The sequence below is a fragment of the Pistacia vera genome, unplaced genomic scaffold, assembly GCF_008641045.1.
Source record: "Pistacia vera cultivar Batoury unplaced genomic scaffold, PisVer_v2 Contig1187, whole genome shotgun sequence".
In the NCBI taxonomy this organism is placed as follows: Eukaryota; Viridiplantae; Streptophyta; class Magnoliopsida; order Sapindales; family Anacardiaceae; genus Pistacia; species Pistacia vera.
In genome coordinates this window covers 28,939-51,349 of record NW_022195234.1, presented here as the reverse complement: position 1 = coordinate 51,349, position 22,411 = coordinate 28,939, and the positions used below count along the sequence as shown (strand labels likewise).

General features: G+C 33.0%; 3 protein-coding genes across 5 annotated transcripts; 1 reads left to right on the top strand and 2 right to left on the bottom strand.

Moving 5' to 3' along the window:
* Positions 1 to 1,861: 1,861 nt before the first annotated feature.
* Positions 1,862 to 6,993, bottom strand: LOC116111148 (F-box protein At3g58530). The gene is made up of 12 exons (XM_031397343.1): positions 6,821 to 6,993; positions 6,661 to 6,720; positions 5,580 to 5,663; positions 5,037 to 5,167; positions 4,851 to 4,926; positions 4,559 to 4,629; positions 4,120 to 4,206; positions 3,938 to 4,010; positions 3,786 to 3,853; positions 3,645 to 3,713; positions 2,128 to 2,233; positions 1,862 to 1,927 (listed from the first exon to the last, which is right to left on the bottom strand). The coding sequence occupies exons 1-12, from the start codon at positions 6,983 to 6,985 to the stop codon at positions 1,862 to 1,864; spliced, it is 1,056 nt and encodes a 351-aa protein (XP_031253203.1). The 5' UTR covers positions 6,986 to 6,993.
* Positions 6,994 to 7,658: 665 nt separating this feature from the next.
* On the top strand, positions 7,659 to 10,062 carry LOC116111137 (protein WHAT'S THIS FACTOR 9, mitochondrial). The gene is made up of 2 exons (XM_031397332.1): positions 7,659 to 7,974; positions 8,493 to 10,062. The coding sequence occupies exons 1-2, from the start codon at positions 7,676 to 7,678 to the stop codon at positions 9,487 to 9,489; spliced, it is 1,296 nt and encodes a 431-aa protein (XP_031253192.1). The 5' UTR covers positions 7,659 to 7,675; the 3' UTR covers positions 9,490 to 10,062.
* Positions 10,063 to 11,209: 1,147 nt separating this feature from the next.
* On the bottom strand, positions 11,210 to 15,997 carry LOC116111088 (DEAD-box ATP-dependent RNA helicase 37-like). Of its 3 annotated transcripts, none has more exons than XM_031397296.1 (7): positions 15,885 to 15,997; positions 14,648 to 15,501; positions 14,462 to 14,545; positions 13,641 to 13,883; positions 13,046 to 13,213; positions 12,725 to 12,838; positions 12,057 to 12,548 (listed from the first exon to the last, which is right to left on the bottom strand). In XM_031397296.1, exons 2-7 carry the CDS (start codon positions 15,431 to 15,433, stop codon positions 12,057 to 12,059), a joined length of 1,887 nt encoding a protein of 628 aa, XP_031253156.1. In that variant the 5' UTR covers positions 15,434 to 15,501; positions 15,885 to 15,997. The 3 variants fall into 3 exon arrangements, with proteins under 3 accessions (XP_031253170.1, XP_031253156.1, XP_031253162.1); XM_031397302.1 differs by lacking the exon at positions 15,885 to 15,997 and adding an exon at positions 15,760 to 15,800; XM_031397310.1 differs by lacking the exon at positions 15,885 to 15,997 and having other exon boundaries at positions 11,210 to 12,548; positions 14,648 to 15,433.
* Between the last annotated feature and the right edge of the window lie 6,414 nt (positions 15,998 to 22,411).

Below are 22,411 nucleotides of genomic sequence, written 5' to 3'. Positions count from 1 at the left end.
GCATAAGTGATCGATACATATGAATAAGAGTTTGTGTGAAATTTATGCGCTATGTCTAGTCATTCTACTTTAAACCAAAGATTTATTTTAGTTGTTTTCTTTTCAGTTTTCTTTTAAATTCAATTGTTAATTTAATTTAGATTTTTCTTGATACAATTTGGATTAATCAAATAGTAATTAGATAGTAAATTTTGGTAATTGATAGTAGTAATTCCCTTGGGTTCGACATCTGTATTCGTACACTTTATTACTTGCATAATTTCGTACACTTGCGAAAATACACAACAATCATTAGTTACAAAATGTAAGAAACTAAATTGAGCATACACATTCACTAAGTAGAAACGAAATGTTTTACTACTAATTTTTTTCTCATAAAAACACACATTCTACAACTAATTTCATAATAACGGAAAGTAATTTACTAGATTTGAATTCAATATTCAGCGTCTAAAATTATTGGAATTTACCACTAATTTTTTGCTCAATAAAAGATACATTTTTCAATAGTCGTGAAACGCTTTTACCAAATTACCCTTTCACATTCAGCATCTAAAATTCTTGGAATTTACCATTAATTTTTTCTCACTACAAAATAACATTCTTCAACTAATTGAATAGTCACGATACATTTTTACCCAATTACCTTTACACCTTCAACGTCTAATTTAGAGAACTATTTCAAATGACAATTAGTAACTAAATTGCTGGTCGCTAAAAAAATACTTTCCTCATCTAACCTAATATTTAGTTGCCCATTATTTATGGGACAACAATTTTGCAACTAAATGACGACTACATAAATTTAAACACACAAGACAATCAACACCTAAACTAGACGATCTGCGTCTAATTTTGCTAGACGTCGAATCCCATTTTTCTTGCAGTGAGACCAGATTAACCCATAAAGTAAAAAATTGTACACTAGATGTAATGAATATTACATAAATAATTAAATATAGTAACTCTAAGCCATATAATTAATTACTTCAACATCATTCTAATTCTCTCAAAATATTTTATCATTATCGTGGTAATTAAAAATAAATTTTATTTTTTATATAAAACAAAACTCAAAATATTCTTATTTGTTGTATTTTTTTGATGATTCTTGGAATAAGCATAAAGGGGGCACGAATCATTAGAACACAACAATGTACCAGTTTAAAAGCTTTTGGTTTATGCGATCCGATAATTAAGTTGGCTCGATTGGTAATTGTACCTGAATACCTCAATTATTAAAAAAAAAAAAAGGTTTTGGTTGCCTTACCTAAATAGAGAGGTTTTTTCTTATAGAAGAATGGTTAAGTAAAACCCAAATGCAAATTTATACATCCTTGTGAGATCGTATCACATTACATCAACTCAGACGCCAATGGTAATAGCACGGACTCACTACTCAGTCGAGTAAACATTTTCCGCTGTAGACTTAACTCGTACGTATTTACATTTGGACTTCACTCAAGCATTCTTCAACTAATTTGCTAACAATGTGGGGCATGACAACCCTAGACTATTACATGTCAACAAGCATTCTTCTCCTCAGATTTATCATTTTGACAATCTAAAATACAGCACAAACCCTCAACTAAACACCATACTTATGGGTGTTCATAATGAAAATACCGATATAGTAACATTGGATGTGAATCTTGTAACAGAATTATTTGTAATATCGAGCATAAAAATTAACTTATATCATGGTGAAAAAACAAATTTAGAAAAGAAATATTACAATCAATGATATTGGACCAACAATAAATCAATCAGTTACTGTAATCCAGAGACTTAATACTGTCAAGTGTCGAGAAGAAAACCTGTTGAGTCATGATATTTTACAAAAATATGGCAGCTTCGGAGATCAGCTGTGAACTTTGAAGCACCTCAGATATGGGAACAACTGAAGCAGTTCATCGCGGCTCCGTTTCTACAAAAATATATTTCATGCTTAGAGAAACACTGAAAAATTATCTGGTAAGGAAACGATGTGGTTGCACATGGATCTGTAAGTGTTTGAAGGGGCATGTTGCAACATGAAATCGAATCACTTATGTAGGTTATCGGATAATCACTGATCAGTACATGAACAGGTTTTAAAAACAATCCTATAAAAACAACTAGTCATACCTTAATGCCGACACATCCATTTACATCTAGAGTAGTAAGCGTCTTTGAGCAGAAGCTTGAAAGGACCTCAAGGCACTTATCAGTCACCCCAACTATTCCAAATAAGCTGCAGATATAAGTAAAAAAATAACTATATATATCAAGAGAAACAAATTTTGCAGTTCTAAAAGTAACAGCATTCAAACGGCATTATTACAACAGCAGGGAACAATCAAGTTAGATACTACATGCTTATTGGAAGAAAGGGTTTCAAGATTTGGCAACTAGACTGCATATAGCTCAAGACTTGTGAAAATTGATGAAATTAAAAATATACTCGCATATTGGTGGCAGAATTCATAATTTCCATTTTCTTAAGCACATTACTTTACTCAACTTCCTACAAGGGGTGAAATTGAAAGGCCCTTGTAAATTGTCCACTGCAAATCAGTGCTGAGCGTTAAATGAACATATCATGTTTGGCTTAGTCCATAAAAACATAATTAGCAAACTAGCTGTAAAGGTTGGATTCCAAAACCAAGGTTGTTAATTGAGCTTTCATTTAATTCAATACATAAGACACAAGGATAACTGATATTTTGAGTGCCTCAATAAGTCACACAACTTCTCTCAGAAAATTTATTTTGAGTGCCTAATTGAAATTCCCCGATCCCTTTTTCCGAATCCTCTTTGAAAATTTGGAAAGTCAAAATTCCTAGTGATGTTCAACTTTTATCTTGGACAACTGCACATCAAAGGGTCAAAATGAAAGATATTCATCAAAGAAATCAAAAATTTGTTTCTCTACCCCATGATGTCTTATGTGTTAGGAGACCAACAATAATCACCATCTTTTTTCTCCATTGCCCTCTTGCCTAGCAATTATGGTTCACACTTTTTTACAAAGCTACACTGAGCTGAATCATTCCAAGCTCGAGTATCTTTGGTTATCGAAAAGCATACTAGTTTCCCGAGGTGGGTAAAAAAGCCTCTATGCTATTGAATTATGAATCAATGGCTATCTTTTGCATTATAAAGTTAGAAAAAAACAAATTAGATATTAAACAATTATAACGGGAAAACTCTTCATTTCTTATGGATAAAGCTCAATTTGGGCTACAATGCAGCTGAATTTCAAGGTAACTTTTTTCTTTTCAATTTTTTACATCTGGGAAGAGGTGCTATTATGACATGAGAAATTTTGAGAAGAATTTTGTAGACAATAGAGGAGAGGATCATCCACATCTTGTTTTTTGGGTATTCTTCATGTAATTCATGTAATATTGACGACTCTTTAGAATTTCCTGATTCTGATACTTGTATTAATTCGACTGTTCTAGAACATGTTACTTTGCACTTTTGTTAACAACTTGTATTAATTAGAAAAGTTTACTGTTTCCTACCGATAATTAAATAAATACATAAAGAAGAGAGTGAAATAAAGTAACTACTGAAGTCAATATATAAATTGCAAAAAAACAAAAATTATGGTGCTTTCAAAATCCAAATCTAGTACTATTTTTCTTTTCAGGAATTACCTAAGAAATTCAAGAGAGGTGCAACCTTGAGCAAGAACTATCACCCCCGCATCAGTGATACGTACACACCTACCAAGGAGAGACTTTCAATTATAACCAGTTCATCTACTCTCAAGTAAAATACTAAAGGTCAACGCTTACCATGTTAAATTGAGAGATACAAGATTCTTGCATTTAGCTATACAGGCAAGTCCTTCATCTGACAGATTCTGAAAATCATAATTTTAACAATTCTCAATCATTAGCACGAAAATTTTGGAGTGAAACACTTGCTCAGAAAGCACAAGCTATACCTGAGCGCCACATAGGTCCAAGAAACAGAGATGGGATAAAAGTGATATCTTATTGTAAGCTTCACCTGTGAAGCTGGAGAAAAACAATGCAGTCAGTCCTATAAAACAGAGATCCCTGATGAAAAAAACACAAGAAAATATGACATATTAAAAAAAAAAAAAAAAAAAAGATCACAGCATACCTAGAAAGGGCATAAAGATTTAAACTCTTGAGAGAGGTGCACTTGAGCAAAATTTTTTGCAAGCCACCATCTGTTAGCTTGACACACCTGGAAAACGCCACAGGATTATGAGACACTAGCATAATCAAAAGATATAGTTCTTCATTGGAAGTAATCGATTTATTCGTCTCATTATGTGCATACAGTACTCAAGCAAATATTTATGAGAATAAATTATGCACGTCTTGGATTTATCTAATAATTATTTCCCTTGTCTGAATAGTATTGGTGACATTAACATGGACCATGTTGTCACGACTTTTAAAATGAGTTAAATATACAATTCTTGAGAAATGAGAAATGAACTGTGAGAGTCATATGTCATGAGATATAAAAGAAGAAGCCATTTCAGCCTTGCTTCTCCTTATATGAAGTTGTTCCAGCAATCACAATTACATACCTAGTCAGGTTCAATGATTCTATCTCTTGATAATTGTCAGCAACTAATTGCAAACTCTTGTCAGATATATTCTGCATTGTAACAACAAAACGCTTTATTGAATGACAATCCTTCAAGATAATCTCTATTTAATTTGACGGTTTATCTATAAGCAGATTATACAATAGAAAACCCATTATAAGAGATAAAATTATTCTATAATTTCACATATTGCTTTAGTTGGACAAAACAAAACTTTGAATCTAACCTCCTATCTATATTCAAGATGGCAATGAAAATAGTAATCAATTACCTTACAGCCACTTAAGTTCAAATCAACAATATATTTGCAGTTCTTTACCAGATGCTGTATGCCAATATCTGTTACTCTGAAGTTCAATTTGGATTCCAAAACTCATCAGTATCAATAAACAATACACTCCAGAAACATATACTTAAACTACTGATAGTAATGGCAGATCAGTAAATCTTAAAATACCTTACATTCCAATAAATGGAGAACACTTTCAGTTTAGGACAAGCAGTAGTTATAATTTCAATGCCCTTGTCTGAGATCTTCTGACAACCATTCAGATTCAAAGACTCCAGGTTTTGCAAAGAACCCAAACACTGTAAAAATGAATAAAATTCCATCAATAATATTTTATCAGACGAAAAAACCATTGACCGTAACTTATCTTATGCCTAAAATATTTTTTTGTCACGGTTGAGAAAGATACTTCAACTAGATACCATGTATGGGTCTCCACAATAATAGTACAGTTTAAATATTCTTCCAAGTCCATGCTCGCAAAAATACAGCAATGAATGCAGCATTTGATTTAAGATCAAGCCAACCAAAAAATGTGCAGCAACTCCTCATAAAGTTGCTAAAGAGGATACTACCAATTTGATGATCATTATATCTCTTAACAGGTATATTTTTTTCATGAAATCATGAAAGTGATCTTACATTCCACAGAAATTTTTCAATAAATGACATGGAAACAACTTTAAACCAGTTAAAGATACAAAATATCACCTTGGTTTTAAGGAGGTCGAGATGTCTGTCTTCAATATCTTGCGCAAACTCAAGGTTTATCTGTTTCACATTCTGATATCTAGGCTACAAAACACACAAAATTCTCAACCGATCATATAACTATCCATAATACTTAAAAAATAAAGCAAAAGACAAAAAATGAAGTACAAAACTAAGCAATTTTACTTCTGCTGATTTCCTAAAAGTCAAGCTCTTGTGATTTAACATTTCACTGGCACAGACTCCAAACATCAGAAATAATTTGGCAATTTAAATGTTACTTTTTTACTCCAAATCTTAGAACTTGGATTAAAATACACAAACTTTTAAGATTTTATATCTCAAAGCTAATTTAAGCCACAAAATTCAAACTTTCTACTAAATCATCATTATCAAACAATCCGAACTCAAATGTCAGTAACCAATTTAACAATATCAAAAATCGCTTTTTAAATCTAAATCTTAACTGGTTGAATTAAAAATCAAGAAATTTTAAGAGTTTATATCTCTAAGTTAAAGCTTTCACGACAAGATCAAAACTTGTGACTAAAACCTCATCGTGAAACAACACAAACCCATCAATTTTATCTTTTTCCTTCAATTGCACATTCATTGTTTCATGAATCAAAATCTGCTCAGGAAACATAATACACCATTGAAAGCAGCTACAAGTCCAAATACCGGTGACAAAGTCAACATTTTAACTTCATATCTTAAAATTCCGAAGGAAAATTCATGAACTTGATCATCTTTTTTTCACCTTCAATTGCCACATTCATAGCTTCATGAATCAAAACCTTCTCATAAAACACAACACACATTGAACAAGTAGCTGTGAGTCCAAATGCCAGAAACTAAGTCGACATTTTAACCACAAATCCTTTTAACTCCAAACCTTAACATTTGGATTAAAAATATATTAACTTTTAAGAGATATTATCTCAAAGTTCAATTTCTCAAGCCACAAGACCAATACTTTCCACTAAAACCTCGTTATCATTCAACACAAACCCATCTTTTTTTTTTGGTTTCCCTTCAATTAACCACATAGTTCATAAATCAAAATCTTCTCATATCTCACCATTGAAAGAGCAGCTATAAGTCTATTTCCAGCATTATTCATCTCACGCAAATCAATAACCTGAAACCAAAAGCACAAATAAACAAAAACCCACATCACAAAAACCGATATGAACTTGATAACACATTAAAAAAATAAAAAATAGAGATGAAAAGGGTACCAGCCAAAGAGAGGAATATGAAAGTAAAGTACGATGAAGAGATGGGCTAACGAGAAGAAGAGAAATTAAATCTCTTTGAGGGAGCCTTGAGCTCACAATTCTCATTACTTTTGGGACTGTTTCTCTGCTCCATGTTTCCTCTTCTTTTGCTCTCTCTTCTTCCATTTTCTGATTCATTTACAGGGCAAATAATAATCGAACGTAAGTTGTAATTTCGGTTTAGGTGGACTGTGCAAAAATACAAAGTTCGAAGTCCTTTAAAATTTCATTAGAACCCACGATTTAAGCCAGGTGTCTTAAGTTGGATTATTATTAATTAGAACATTAATTATTCAGTTAGAGTTAAATTTAACTTTATACAACGTAAAAACGTAATTTAATAATTTAAATTATTCTCTTTTTTAAAATAAATAATAAAAATTTATTAAAACTAAAAATTAAAAAAAAAATAGGCTTACTTTCTTTAGTTTATTTCTATTTTTTAATTTTATTTTTAGTTTTAATAAACAATCGATTTCCTTATGAGAAGAAGCTTTAAGTCTTTGATTTTAAGAATTAAATTCACTCTAAAAAAAAATCTAGGGCATTTAAATCACGTTGTCATTTTACTTTAATTGTTCAATCTCCTTTAATTGAACGATTTTAATTTTTGTCCTCCCATTGTAAAATTTTGTAAGTTAGTATCCTTAATAATAGCGCTTTTAACTTGAGGACCTTGTAATATAATTTTATAGATCTTCATACTTCATATTTTTTCAGAAAAACCCAAAACGAAACTTCTCTAAAAGCAAACTCACTCTCTTTCCTCCGTCTCAATGTAATCCTCAACAAAGTTCAAAACTTTGCACAACACACATGATTTTCAGAGCCCAAAACTCAATCTTCTCACCTGCAAAACAATTTTCATCCCAAACCCTTCTTAAACCCTCCTCAAAATGGCTTTACCAAAGCCGATTCATCACCAAAGTTCGTCTGAAATGGGTCAAGAACCGTGGCTTAGACCACATTATAGATATCGATACCGATTTAAAGGCCGCTTGTCTCTTAAAAGACGCGATTAAGCGCTCTTCTACTGGGTTTCTCACTGCAAAATCTGTCTCTGAATGGCAAAAGCTTCTCGGTCTCACTGTTCCCGTTGTTCGCTTTTTGCGCAGGTGCTTTTCTTTTTTTGATAATTTTTATGGATTTTTGCATACCCATTTTGTGTTTTCGATAGATGTTTGAATTATAGGCATGGTGTAGTAAGGTGGGTTTGGAAGTGATTTTGTGGAAGGGCTTTCAGTTATTTTAAGTGCTTATATGTATTTGCTTCTTGAAGTGCTTTTTGGATTTCAGAAAGCATTTTAGCCAACCATTACAAACTTAACGCAGAAGTACTTTTTACCATTTGAAGGTCTTTTGTTGCAAAAGCATCTATGAAGTGTTTCTTCATAGAGAAGTGTTTTTTTCTAGATACTGTGCTTCTCCAAAAAGCAGTTTAGCCAAACACTATAAACTTAACAGAAAAGTGCTTTTATTTGCTTTCGTTTAAATGAATTGATGCTACATGGTCTCTTGAGTTGCAAAACTATACAGACAGAACTTGTAGAAAATTTATCAAGTTTTTAAAATGATAGTGTTGGGAAGATTTGAAGAATGGTGATGATGGTTATAATGTTCAATTCTTGTGTAGGTATCCGACTCTTTTTGAGGAATTCCCCCATAGCCGATATGCAAATTTGCCTTGTTTTCGACTGACAGATACTGCACAATTGTTGGACTCACAAGAGCAAAGTATACACCAAACTTATGAGAAAGATACTATGGAGAGGCTTTGTAGAATGCTGATGATGATGAAGAGTAGGACAATGCCGCTCCAATCGTTACATTCTTTGAAATGGGATCTTGGTTTGCCAGATAATTTTGAGAAAATATTGATTCCAAAATACCCAGATGATTTTCTATTTGTTAAGACCTCAAATGGACTTGCTGGTTTGCGACTTGCACAATGGCATGAAGAGTTTGCAATTTCTGCATTGCAGAAACGTAATGAAAGTAAGGAGACTGGTAACGAGTATAGGCAACTCAAAAGAGGGCAAACAGCATTGGCATTTCCAATGAATTTCCCAAGGGGATATGGAGCGCAGAAGAAGGTGAGAGCATGGATGGAGGAGTTCCAGAAGCTGCCATATATTTCGCCTTACGAGGATGCCAGGCTGATTGACCCAAATAGTGATCTTATGGAGAAACGAGCTGTTGGAGTTTTGCATGAGATATTAAGCTTGACAATTCACAAGAAGACTAAGAGGAACTACTTGAGAAGCCTGAGAGAGGAACTGAGTCTTCCGCAAAAGTTTACTCGATTATTTACCAGGTATCCAGGGATCTTCTACCTCTCACTGAAGTGTAAGACGACTACTGTGGCTCTCAAGGAAGGGTACCAGCGAGGAAGTGTAGTAGACCCGCATCCCCTTGTTCGTATTAGAAAGAAATTTTATCATGTAATGAAAACCGGGCTTCTATATCGATCTAAAGGTGTGAATATTTTACCTCAAGAAGACATTTTGCTTGATGATAATGTGGAGAGTGAAACAGAACAAGAAGAGACTGAGGAGGAAGAGATCGGATCTGGTGATGATTGCTATGAGGAAACCTCAGAATTGGAGGATGAGTCCGATGAGGAGCCATGATCATCTTACATTAACACACTATATTTTGTAACTTAAACCAGATAAAGATGATGATCAGGACTTCAGGTTAGTACTTCTCTTTAGGAGAATGTACAAGAATTTAGAAGAGAAAGTAAAGAAATGATGAGCCAGAAATATAAATGGAGAAGCAGATACTCGAGTCAGCTATTCTTTCGCTTGTTTTTATCTTCACTATGTGGAAGAATGCATTCCAGATTTACCAGCATCCATAAATTCTTACTCAAATCAGATTGGAGAAGCGGAACATTTTTCTTTGCAGCTTTGCTTTCTCAAAATGGAAATGCAGGTCAAATTGCCAGTAGAATTTTCTCGGATACTTGATTTAAGCTGTTGAAATCTTAGATTGCAGAGTAGAGCTTCTACCATTATTGATTTAATTGAATGTTAAAAGTTGTTTAGAAGAAGATTATGTGTAACTGATAGCATTAGGTATATTTTACTTTTTGAATTTTGAGGAGCTTTTGGCCAAAAGAAGATAATGAATTTCTAAAGCATGGCTTTGCAACAAGCTTCCTTTTCTGGTTTGCATGCCAACTTCATCTAATTCAAATTTGATTTCTAATGTTTTGGCAATGGTGAAATGCACTTGATTTTCAAAGTTTATGCCATCAACGATGCATCCCTGTTGTTAAATAGTATTAACTATTCTTAAACTGGGGATTTTTTATAATTTTGTAAAGAGGTGTTTAATATTTTTGCAGGTTTTCGTTTATAATCATATAAAATATATCATACTTTTCAGTATCAGTGGATGTGTTTCATATTAAACAATTTCACAGTGGGATAAATAAAATAAAACCCCATCAACAATGAAAGTATTCTGAGAAAGAATTTAAATCAAAGATCATAATGAAAGTATTCGGTAAAAAGGCTGACATCAAAGTTCTTACGAGTTACGACATCACCATACTAAGACCATGAAACCGCAAAGGTAAAAGCGTCCATATGAGTTACACAAATAACAGTTTTTAAACTATCAAACATGATGATATGTATATGATTATAACAGTTTTTAAACTATCAAACATGATGATATGCATATGATTAATTTTAGCCAGACAATCTCCTTGTGTTCAACAAAGTAAGATGATGAAACTATCAGTAAACTACTATTTCCCAACCCAAGGTTTGCCTTAATGAACTTTTCCATCCAAAAAGTTTTAAAATACCACTTTCTCACCCAAAATTAATATTCCGTTACTACCCAAAGCTGATTTTGACAGCAAAAATTCTCTCTGTCACCACCATTTGAACCTTTAATCTCCTTTCTACAAAACCTCTCTTACTCCGACACCTAGAGTTTTCTATTCTTATTTAGCTGATTTTCGATTGATTCCGATAGTAAACATTCAATCAGTCACCACCGTTCGATCCATTGGCCTCCACTCTACAAAACTTGTCTTACTTTAACTCTTGATAACTCGTCAAATGTCAACTAAAAAAATAAAATGTATTTTGAATATTAACGGAATATAAACTTTGAATGAAAAAGTAGTATTTTGAAACTTTTAGGGTGAGAAAAAAGTCGTTCACTCATAAAACTATCCATGTATTTTGTTAATGCATTTCTTATCAGAATACAATCTATGTTTAATGTCAACTCTAATCTTAGTGAATAAGCATAATATTAGTCGCAACCACAATAAGTACAGTAATAAGAATTGGCATGCGACTAGAGTAACTCTATAGCATTAAAAGATTACAAAGATCTCGAATACATTCCCCTATTAGATTGATTCAACAAATATCAGCATGTTCAAATGAGCAGTTTCTCAAGTATCTTTTTGTGTTTCCAATCCAGAATTAATGATACCAAGATTGTAGTGTGAATTAATAAATAAAAAGCTCTTAACAATAAATAAAAAGCTCTTAACAATAAATAAAAGAAGGAAAGCTACACCACCATTTGCAAAACCTACAAACCCCCAACTACTTTTCATCTGCGAAAGCACTTCTCAAGCTGCAGCTGTCTACAAAAGCACTTCCTCATTTTGCCCAACTCCCCTTCAACAACCCAAAAAGAATCCATAAATACACCAATGTCAGGGCAGCTACTCCTACCTACTGCTTTTCCCCTATATGTATGGAAAATGCTAAGGTATCGATCTGGTGACGTTACGGGTTAGTAAACTATCCCGTTGATACCCAGAAGAGCGTAGTGTTAATCTGACAATAATCAATCTAGTAAAGTTACGGTGCTGGTACTGTAATAGAGCTCATATATGTACATATTCTCTACATTTCACCAATTGGAGTATATAAACATACTAGCAAGTCACTTAGGACATCATAAACCTAATTCAATAGTTTCTATTCACCACCAAGCTAACCACCACTGGATCCTCCCAAGGTCAATAAGCCATGATACTTACAGCAAACTTGTACCCCCTCCATAAAACTCAACAAAGCCTGCATCCTGGATTAGAACCCAAATGAGCTCAAGACAGAAGTCAAGAAAAAAGGAGTCGTAATAATCCTTAAATTCTGAAGAAATAATATATACACTCAAGAGAACAGTAGGAAACATTTCAGTATAAAGAAGGATGCTAATCCCACGCACTGGTCACACCTGGACCATATCCCCCACCATAACCGCCAGGAACTCCATATCCACCACTACTATTCATTCCACCATAGTAATCTGCACTTGGGGCAGCCCTACTCATTGAGCTATCTCTTCTAAAGTCACGACCACCAAAACGCCCTCCAGACCTTCGATTCTTACCACCACTAAGAGTAGCTCGTGATGCATAACGACTAAGCCAAGCAGGTACTTCCTGATTTGCTTCTTGCATTAGCTCAGATAGTGGCCTTGACAAAGACATATTGTTCTCATTAAAGAAGGCTGTTGCTACTCCTGTTTTTCCTGCTCGCCCTGTCCTTCCTATCCGATGAACATAATCATCAATGTCATTGGGGAGGTCAAAGTTGACTACATGAGCTACATGTGGTATATCAAGACCACGTGCTGCCACATCTGTTGCTACTAAAATTGGTGTCTTTCCACTCTTAAATGATCTCAATGCAGATTCTCTTTCCTGCACAGAACCCGAAGGTCATCTGATTAACTAAAACTTCAGGTAAAACAACTCAGGTTAACATGTAGATGATGATTCTAATATTATTGGAACTCAAATACAAGCACAAGTCAATGCACAATCAGATCCAACCAAATTTTTGTTTCTTTTTGCTCCATAGATTCTGACAAACTAACCTGTTGTGATCTGTCACCATGAATGGTAGTTGCAGGAAACCCATTCATACACAACCAATATTCCAATGAATCAGCTCCTTTCTTTGTCTCCACAAAAACTAATGTCAGAGATTGCTGCAAACTCCAAAGACAAGTAGCTTCAATATTGAGACATATAAAGATCAACCTATCAAATTAAATCAGAATGAATACCCCCTGACTCAGTAGTTTTGATTAATATACACATACATTTACGGGGAGAAAGCTCCCAGAAATTTTTTCTCCAACAAAGACATAACCAACTAATAAGGAACTAAAATAGGCAAGATGATATGTCTTTACCTTGCCATGAACCCCATTTTCCCTCTGTGCATGCAGAAGGTCCATCAGATGGCTTCTCTTGTCAGACTCATGAACGAATTCAACCCTTTGAACTATAAGATCAGTACTTGACCCAACCCTTCCAACAGCCAGAAAGATGTAATTTGCAAGAAAATCAGATGCCAGTCTCTGTTCACCAAGCAAATTGCAAAGAAAACTGTCAACTGAAGCTTGCAAGACAATTTTATTTAGAACTTCTACTCTTCGAAAAATGATTCTCAACTACACATATTATGCTATATTACTATATTGAATAGATAGAAGTAGCTGGCACAACCACATAAGTCCAACCCACACTGAAGTTTATATCTTGTAACAGTAACAAAACTAGAATATAACTGTGACTTGACCATGACTAGGGAAGCTAGAAAATATATTCGTTGTTGCAAAATATCGTGCACCATGATTTCACCCTGTTTCTTATTTTAACGAATCTACTAACAAAAATAACAATAGTACTAGTAGTAAAAACTATATCAGTAGCTCCAATTGTCATGGGGATAAAACACAACTTGAATAGGTACCAAAGGAAGCCCTACAAGTTATTGAAACAAACCTGTATCTCTTTAGGAAAGGTGGCACTGAAAAGCATAGTCTGTCTCACCCCCGGAGGAGGCATATCCATTTGTTCCACTATTTTTCTGATTTGAGGCTCAAAACCCATATCCAGCATCCGATCTGCCTCATCGAGAGCCAGGTATCGAATCATCTGCAGTGACACTCTAGCCCTCTCAAGCAGATCAACCAATCGCCCCGGAGTTGCCACTAGAATATCAACCCCTCTCTCAAGCTCTCGCAACTAACAAACAACACACCATCAGTACAAAATAAAGTTAAGCAATAAAGATTCATAAAATAATCAATAGAACAAGGAGTAGCACAATAGAAGAAAAATAGCACTCACACCTTCAAGAACAATATAACATCACAGACAAAAGCAACGATAAATGTGATGAAAAACAGATCAAGCTATCAAATAAAACATTTATGAGGTAAATATATGAATTTATTAATTAAATCCAAGAGAAGAGTATCGCCAAAAAGCAGTTCCAAGAACGTTGTATGGAATGTAGATACAAATACCAAACATATTTCCTGTTTCCCACCAAAGAAAAGCTTTCTAAAAGCAGTTTCTACATTCTACAATTTCAACAGGTAATAATTTATATAAACAATTAGTTGATATTTAACAACAAAAATCAGTTGAATTTAATTCAAGCAGTAAAGATATGTTAGAAGATAATAGACCAGATAATACAGATATGGACCACAAACAGGAGATTAGAATGTCATGAAATTAACAAATACAAAGCATAAGAAGCCAAAAATTACAGTCAAACAACCAGAACAACCCAACTGATATCAAATAATGTAAACCTGGTCTTTGATTGGTGCTCCTCCATAAGCAACCACCACCTTAACACCAGTTTGGTAGGAAAACTTTCTGGCTTCCTCATGTATCTGTATATAAATCACAAATGAAACAAAAAAATATTACTGCCCAGCTGAAAAATCACATAATCTGATCATGCTTATTACATAAATGATCCAGACCAATCCCACCTGACATGAGAGCTCCCTCGTTGGGGAAAGAATAAGAGCAAGAGGGTAAACAGTTCGTGCTCCACGCGGTCTCTGTACATACTGCTCCCGCATTATCCCACTAATAATCGGAAAGCAAAAAGCAGCTGTCTTCCCCGACCCCGTTTGAGCACATGCCATTAAATCCCGCCCTCCAAGCGATATAGGAATTGCGTGACGCTGAACTGGAGTCGGTTTAACATACTTGCACCTCCTAATATTAGCATTCAACCCCTCCCCTAAATCTATCTCGGCAAATGTATTAACTGGTGGTGGCACATTATCACCGCTCGTCTCCACTGGAATATCCTCATAAGCATCAAAATTTATCACTGTATTTTCCTGTTCACCAAGCGCCTGCTCTGCATTAACATCGTCAGTAAATGGGTTCACTTCCCGCTCTCTCCGGTCCCACCCCCCACTTCTATTATTCCAACCACCACCACCACCAACAGTTCTACCACCATAATTTTGAACACCAGACCCCCCATAACCAGTTTGACGCCCAAGATCAGGACGTGAACCACCAACCCAGCGGGACGCACCAGCAGATGCCGCATAACCTACAGCTGGGCGATCATTGGACAGCAATGGAGCTGGGGCTGGCGAGTAGGCAGGAGGATCGGATGAGAGGGGCTTGTTACGGAGATGTGGTGGCACATAAGTGGCCTTTGTGGGACGAGCTGAGCTCCCATTGCTATTAGATGAACCAGTCACTCCATTTCCAATCTCAGAATTGGCCACAGAATCAGCCCACGAAGTTCTCATAATTCCACAAATTTCAAATCTTCAATCCAACAACTGCTCTTCTCAATAACCACAGACAGATCGAAACCCTGAAAAAAAACCAAAATGCAAGTGACTCAAATACATACATATCAAACTTTCCACAACAAAAATAATCAAAAAATCAAAAAATCAAAAAAAAAAAAACTTTTACAAAAAGATGGAACAAAAGTGTCAAAAACAAGCAAAAAAAATTAAAACAAACCCATTTTTTTCACAAATTTCTTAAAAAAAAAAAAAATATGAATCAAACCAGCATCCACTCCAAAACAACAAAATCTATCAAAATCATCAGAATTAAAAATTGCAACAATGCTAAATCCCATAGAAACCCTAGATTTTGTGCCGGCGTGAGATCTGACACGGAGCGAAAGTATCCCCCGAAAAACGCTAATAATTTAACATTTAAAAAAATAAAAAATATATTTTTTACCTTGTTTGAAAAAAACCAGATCAAATTCTTCTCTCTTTCTTCTGTCTTTCTTTCTTTCTTCTTTCAGCCGTCGTTATTTTCGCGTTGTGCTGGAACCTAAAAGACAAAATAATAATTATAATTATAATAATAATAACAGTAAATAATTTTTTTCTTTCTTTTTAAATAATTAATTTATATTTAAATTTGGTGTGTCCGTACAACCTCAGGTCTGTTTGCGTGAGAAAACAGGCTAACTAATTAACGGTGTTCAAATTTTAATTAATTAAATTTTTTTTTACTTAAATTAATTGATGTTCCTGAATTTCTTTTCTATATAAGTACGTGCTGAGCGGCGAGTGGCTAAGCGTAAATTTTTCTATTTTTCTAATTATTATCATTTTACACCCTCAAACTTCACTAGATTTGAAGAACCCCTTACTGTTTAAAAATTATGCTTAACAATAAGGATTGTATTGCATGTCTAAACTAACTCTCAAACTAATCAAATTAAATAAACTGAAGGGAATGGTGTGATAACTATACAGGTTTGTTGTATCAGTTAATGTGTTTATATATGTTGTATTATCCAACAATAATTAAAGAATTGATGCAGTGCACGACTAACATTAGTGTTTGTGAAGGTGAGCGATAGTGTACAAACACAACCCCTTCACCGACTTGGAGTAAAGCAACACTGCCTTAGCTCGTACGAAGTAACACTGGTAGCTTGATGTTACGATCTTAAGGTAACAAGATAAGCCATATTCATCTCTCTTCTTATTATAATTTATATACTCATCCACCCACCTTTGAGTAGCTCAAGTGGTAAGACGGGCATTAAGATGTGTGGTTAAGGTGTACTCTCAAGATTTAAGCAGATGTTCATGACGGTGGGATATTGTGTTAGTTACCTACAAGGATTAGTCGAAGTATGCACAAACCATTTGGACATTCTGTGTAAAAAAAAAGAATTATATACTCATTTTAATAAGAGTAGATACAATTAATAATTTTAAAAAAATGATTTTTTTTTAATTACTTTCAATGATATTTGTGATTTTTATATAACTTCTATTTAATCAAGTTTTACCATATGAGTTTTTATTGGAATTATAAATATTTATAACGAGTGATTCTTAAAAAAAAAAAAAAATGAATGTCGAGTGTGTGCAAATACTCTAATCTTTATAAACAAAGTCAAAGCATATAGCTATATACACAAACTCAGGGGATGTAAGTGATAATTCCTAAACTGTAAAGGGTACTTTATTAGTTTAAATCTTAGGGGGTCAGCAAATTTATTATCCAACTGTATTGTGTAATTAAATGCTGTAACTAATAATATCTGCGAATCCGAATTTTTAGCGTATTTGTGACGGTTGACTTTAATTGACGGGACGTACAATTTATGTGTGGGACACGTTGCACCTGATTTTTTTTTCTCTTGCGTCGTAACTTGTGCGAGCTTTTGCTTGATGGGAATGTACCTTTTGTAAAAGGCCGAGTTTTTAGGTGATTGGTTTGTCTCTCTTTTTTTTTTTTTTTTTGTCTTTTTCTTTTTTGGAAAATTTCATTATTTTCAATTTAAATTTACTAATATCAATTAATTTTTCACGGTTATACTAAATTATTTATAGGTTAATTAATAAATTATATTATAAAAATATTATTTTCAAAATTACTACTAATAAAGGAACACGATATTTTCCATAAATAGATAAATACAGTTGGATTTTAAATGATATATCATAACATCTATGAGTGCATTTGGTTCATTATTTTGGATAGGATTTTGAGAATAATTTTGGATAGTTGGATAGGAGAGTATTACGAGGTAAAATTTAAAAATTTTAAAAAAACCTCAAGGTTTACTAATTTAATTAAACACCCCAATATGTAAAATGACAAAAATACTCCCACCACTCGCAGTGCTAGATTCCGGCCACCACCACCGGAATTTGGCCAAAAAATTTCATTACGACACAGACCGGTCGAATATATGTCGTAACACGTCGCTATAGCCTTTTCTGGCCAGATCCACCATGGATCTAGATGGAAAACGCCATATCTACGCTTAAATGTGGTCGTCGACGGTCGCAAAGGTCCATCTTTGGCCATCAGCGACAGCCAAAGAAATGGTCAGCGTTGATGATCGATGAATAACCGATCAGTTCCGGGCTTGGTTTAAGCTGTTGTGACAGATTCTGGCTACCACCGACGGTGGTTGCCGAAATCTGGCAAGTATGGGTGGGTGGGGGTATTTTTGCTAATTTTTAAACTTTTTTCTGGGGAGTATTTAGTGAAATTAATAAACTTGAGGGGTCTAAAAGCAATTAAAAAAATTCACTAATATTTCTGGAATAATGTGCCAAACAATATTTGGGGAATAGGATTGGGAATATGGGTAGAAATACTGAACCAAAAGCACCCTATATTTTTATGGCCAAACGCATGCACCCACCTATAATTTGCTATAAAGATAATGTGATACCCAAAAAGTTTGAAAACGTCAATTGTCTACCTTCCGTCCAAATCTGTTAGTAAAGTTTGTTTAAAAAAGGATAATATGGTAATTTTATATTCAACAAAAAAATATAACATTCTACATTAGTCACGTGTCCATTTTCTCTCTTTAATATTAATTTTATAAAAATCTTTCTTCTCAATTTTAATTATTTTATTTTTATAATTAATTTTAATTAAAATTCTCATCTTCTTCATCTCTCGCGAGAACCACAGTTGCCAGAACCAGGACAACAACCAGCAAAAATGACCAAAGCCCTAAAAATAAAATAATTAAAATTGAGAAGAAACCTCAAACAAGTGGTGTGCCAAAACTTGGAAAATCAATCATCAATGCCAAACTGATCAGAAATCCCAAAAAATAAAACAAAAACACAAAAAAAAAAACACTCCCAATTAATCTCCAACCATCAATTTCCCATTAGAAACTCCAAAAAACACCAATCAATCCCAATTCAACAAACAACAAAAACCCTAAGAATTCAATGGGTGGTGAAATGTGAGCAAACGATGACGGGAAAAATGGAGGTTTTGGAGAGGGCACACCAAAAAGACGATTGGCGGGGAGAGGAAAGGTTTTCAGTGATGGGGCTTTCAGAAAATGGGTGGGGAAGTGCGACAGCTTTGCAAATGACCCCCTTTTTTTTTGCCCTTTTATGAGCAAGATGAAGATGGGGAGAGAGAGAGGAGAGAGGCTTTCGATTTGGCCAGGTTCTTGTCCATATTTCGATGCTGGGTTCTTGCCTAGTGACTGGAGGAAAAAGAGGGAGAAGAAAGGGAAAGAAAGAGAAGGTAGAGAATAAGAGAAAGATGAGAGAGAGAGAGAAGGGGGAGAAGAAAAGGAAAGATAAGAGATTTGGATGGATTTTTTTAATATTTTATTAATGCAATTTTTTTTTTTAACTTTTTTTATTTTTTGATGCACAAACCCTAAAACAAAAAAGTCAAAATGACTTCACAAAAATGATAGAATATCAATAATACTATTTTAATTAACAGATTTGGACGAAAAGTTGGTATTTATCATTTCAAAACTTTGTGAATACCAATTTGCCTTCAAAGCAAACTCTGGTAGGTATAAGTTGCTCCCCCATACTTTAGTCATATATTATTTTGTTATTTGTCGTATACATGAAGGAAATGAGTTGGTAAATTTGTTTCATCGAAGAATTATTCTCATTGACTTAAACATAAATAGCAGAGTCTAATCCTTCGTATAAAAAAAAAAATTCAACTAATAGAAAATTAAGACTATAACCAAAAAAAAAAAAAAAAAAAAAAAAATAGTTAAGTAAACCATTTGAAAAACAAGACGAGCATTTATTCGAAAAATGATACATGACCCTCACGAGAGTCAAATGGATCCATCTAGGGATATTTACTAAATTCACCTTATTTTCAAAGCCTAAACTAGTAAATGCTTTTACTCAAATACCCTCATATATATGAGTTTTCTTAACGTATACCTTAATGGCAAACGTGACCACAAATAGAACAAAATTTAATTATTTCAACAACTTTATTTATTAAAAAAACATTTTTAATACATTAATATAATAAATATTTTGTCTGTTATCGTTCCTAATGTGTACCATTAACCTTTTATATGTAGATTTTCTCCTTAACTTCTATCCATCGCTATTCTTTTTGCCATCTCTCCATTGACATTATTCTTTATCGTATATTTTCCATTAATATTTATTGTGATAAGTAGAAAATTTGTGTCTATATAATTGTTTAACGACAATAAAGGTGAAATAATCTATACCATTTAAACCCAATTTTCCATCAAAATATAACAATATATGTCATTATAACAAATATATTTTCACAAATTTCATAAAATAAAGTAAAAAATTATAATCCTAACTCACCATATTCAAATCTTAATACGAACAAACTTAAGTAAAACATAAAATATTTATTCATGGTTTTGTTGTAGAGCAATGTTATGCTTACAACTGAGTTGTATAACTAAATCGTACAAACAGAAAAAAAAAAAAATGACAAAACAGTTATTTTATATAAATTTTGTATAATTTTTATCTGTTCATATGACTCAATTGTAAGCAAAATATTATTATTTGTTGTAAGTGGTGGATTTCTACCAATTTTGCACATGACTCATGTGAGTCCACTTAAAGACATAAATCATGATTGGTCTTTACACGAGGGTAAATATGTGAGGAAGGATTATAAATTGAGCAAATTTCTTTCATTTTATAGGCATCTCAATTGGGAGAAGGAGATAATAAAATTTTCCCATTTCAGGCTTTTTTATTTTACTTTTAATTTTCAATTCTTATTTGTTTATTTTATTGTAATTACACCACTTAAATCATGACAAGTTTTACATATTTGAGCCTTAAAACAATGTTATATTTACTTTGGGGTATTTATGTCAAAAAATGTATATAATAATTAATTTAACGTAAATAAGAAATAATCTAATCACCCTTAAGTGATTGAATAATTAGATAATGACTCGTAAATATATTATTTAAGAGGTTTTGAATTCAAATCATCTCAAGTTAAATGGTTTAAGGGAATTAGCTGACAGTTTGAGTCCCTTTAGAACTTACTATTGAAAAACAATGGCTTCGTTTGGTTCACAATTTTGTGTTTTTGGGAAATTTTTTTTGAAAAAAGTTAAAAAAAAAGTTGAATTGGGCGGGTATTACGATGTAGGATTTATAAATTAATAAAATACCCCCTATATTTTTTTTTTTACAAAACACCCCCTATAATAAAATATTAAAAGTTAACAAAAACACTCCTAGCCTACCCTCAAATACGAACAGCCGGCCACCACCGCCGGAGGGTGGCCGGAGTTACTGTAACAAAAACATTAAAAATATTTAGGGGTATTTAATTAAATTAACAAATTTAAGAGATTTAAAAAAAGTTGAATAAAGTTAAATAATATTGTGAGTTTTTGGGTATTTTACTGTTTAACTTTTTTGAGAATACTAAAACTAGCCTTCTCAAAATCCAACCAAACGAAGCCAATAGTAGAGATACACGTAAACAAAATAATAATAATCAATAAAAGAAATAAAGAAGAAACAATCAATCAATTTTGCTGACGCTCAAATACATGAGTATACAATCACAACGCGCCCACGAGCTCANATCGTGATAAGTAGAAAATTTGTGTCTATATAATTGTTTAATGACGATAAAGGTGAAATAATTCATACCATTTTAACTCAATTTTCCATCAAAATATAACAATATATGTCATTATAACAAATATATTTTCACAAATTTCATAAAATAAAGTAAAAAATTATAATCCTAACTCACCATATTCAAATCTTAATATGAACAAACCTAAGTAAACCAGAAAATATTCATTCATGGTTTTGTTGTAGAGTAATATTATACTTACAATTGAGTTGTACAATTAAGTTATACAAACAGACAAAAAATAAAGGACAAAACAGTTATTTTACATAAATTTTATATAATTTTTATTTATTTATATGACTCAGTGGTATTCAAAATATTATTGTTTGTTATAAGCTGTGGACTCCTATTGATTTTGCACATGGCTCATGTGAGTCCACTTAAAAGACATAAATCATGATTTGTTGTTATACAATTGGTCTTTAGACGGGGTTAAGTATGTGAGGAACTGAGGATGGACCATAAATTGAGCAAATTTCTTTCATTTTATAGGCATCTCAATTGGGAGAAAGAGTTAATAAAATTTTCTTATTTCAGTCCTTTTTATTTTCAATTCTTATTAGTTTATTTTATTGCAATTACACCACTTAGATCATGACAAGTTTTACATATTTGAGTCTTAAAACAATGTTATATTTACTTCGCGTAGGATATTTATGTCAAAAAATGTATCTAATAATTAATTTAACGTAAACAAAAAATAATATAATCATCATTGGGTGATCGAATGATTAGATAATAACTTATGATTATCTTATTTAGGAAATCGAGTCACCTCGAAATTTTAAGGTTTAAGGAGATTATCTAGAGTTCGAGCCACTTTGGAATTTTAA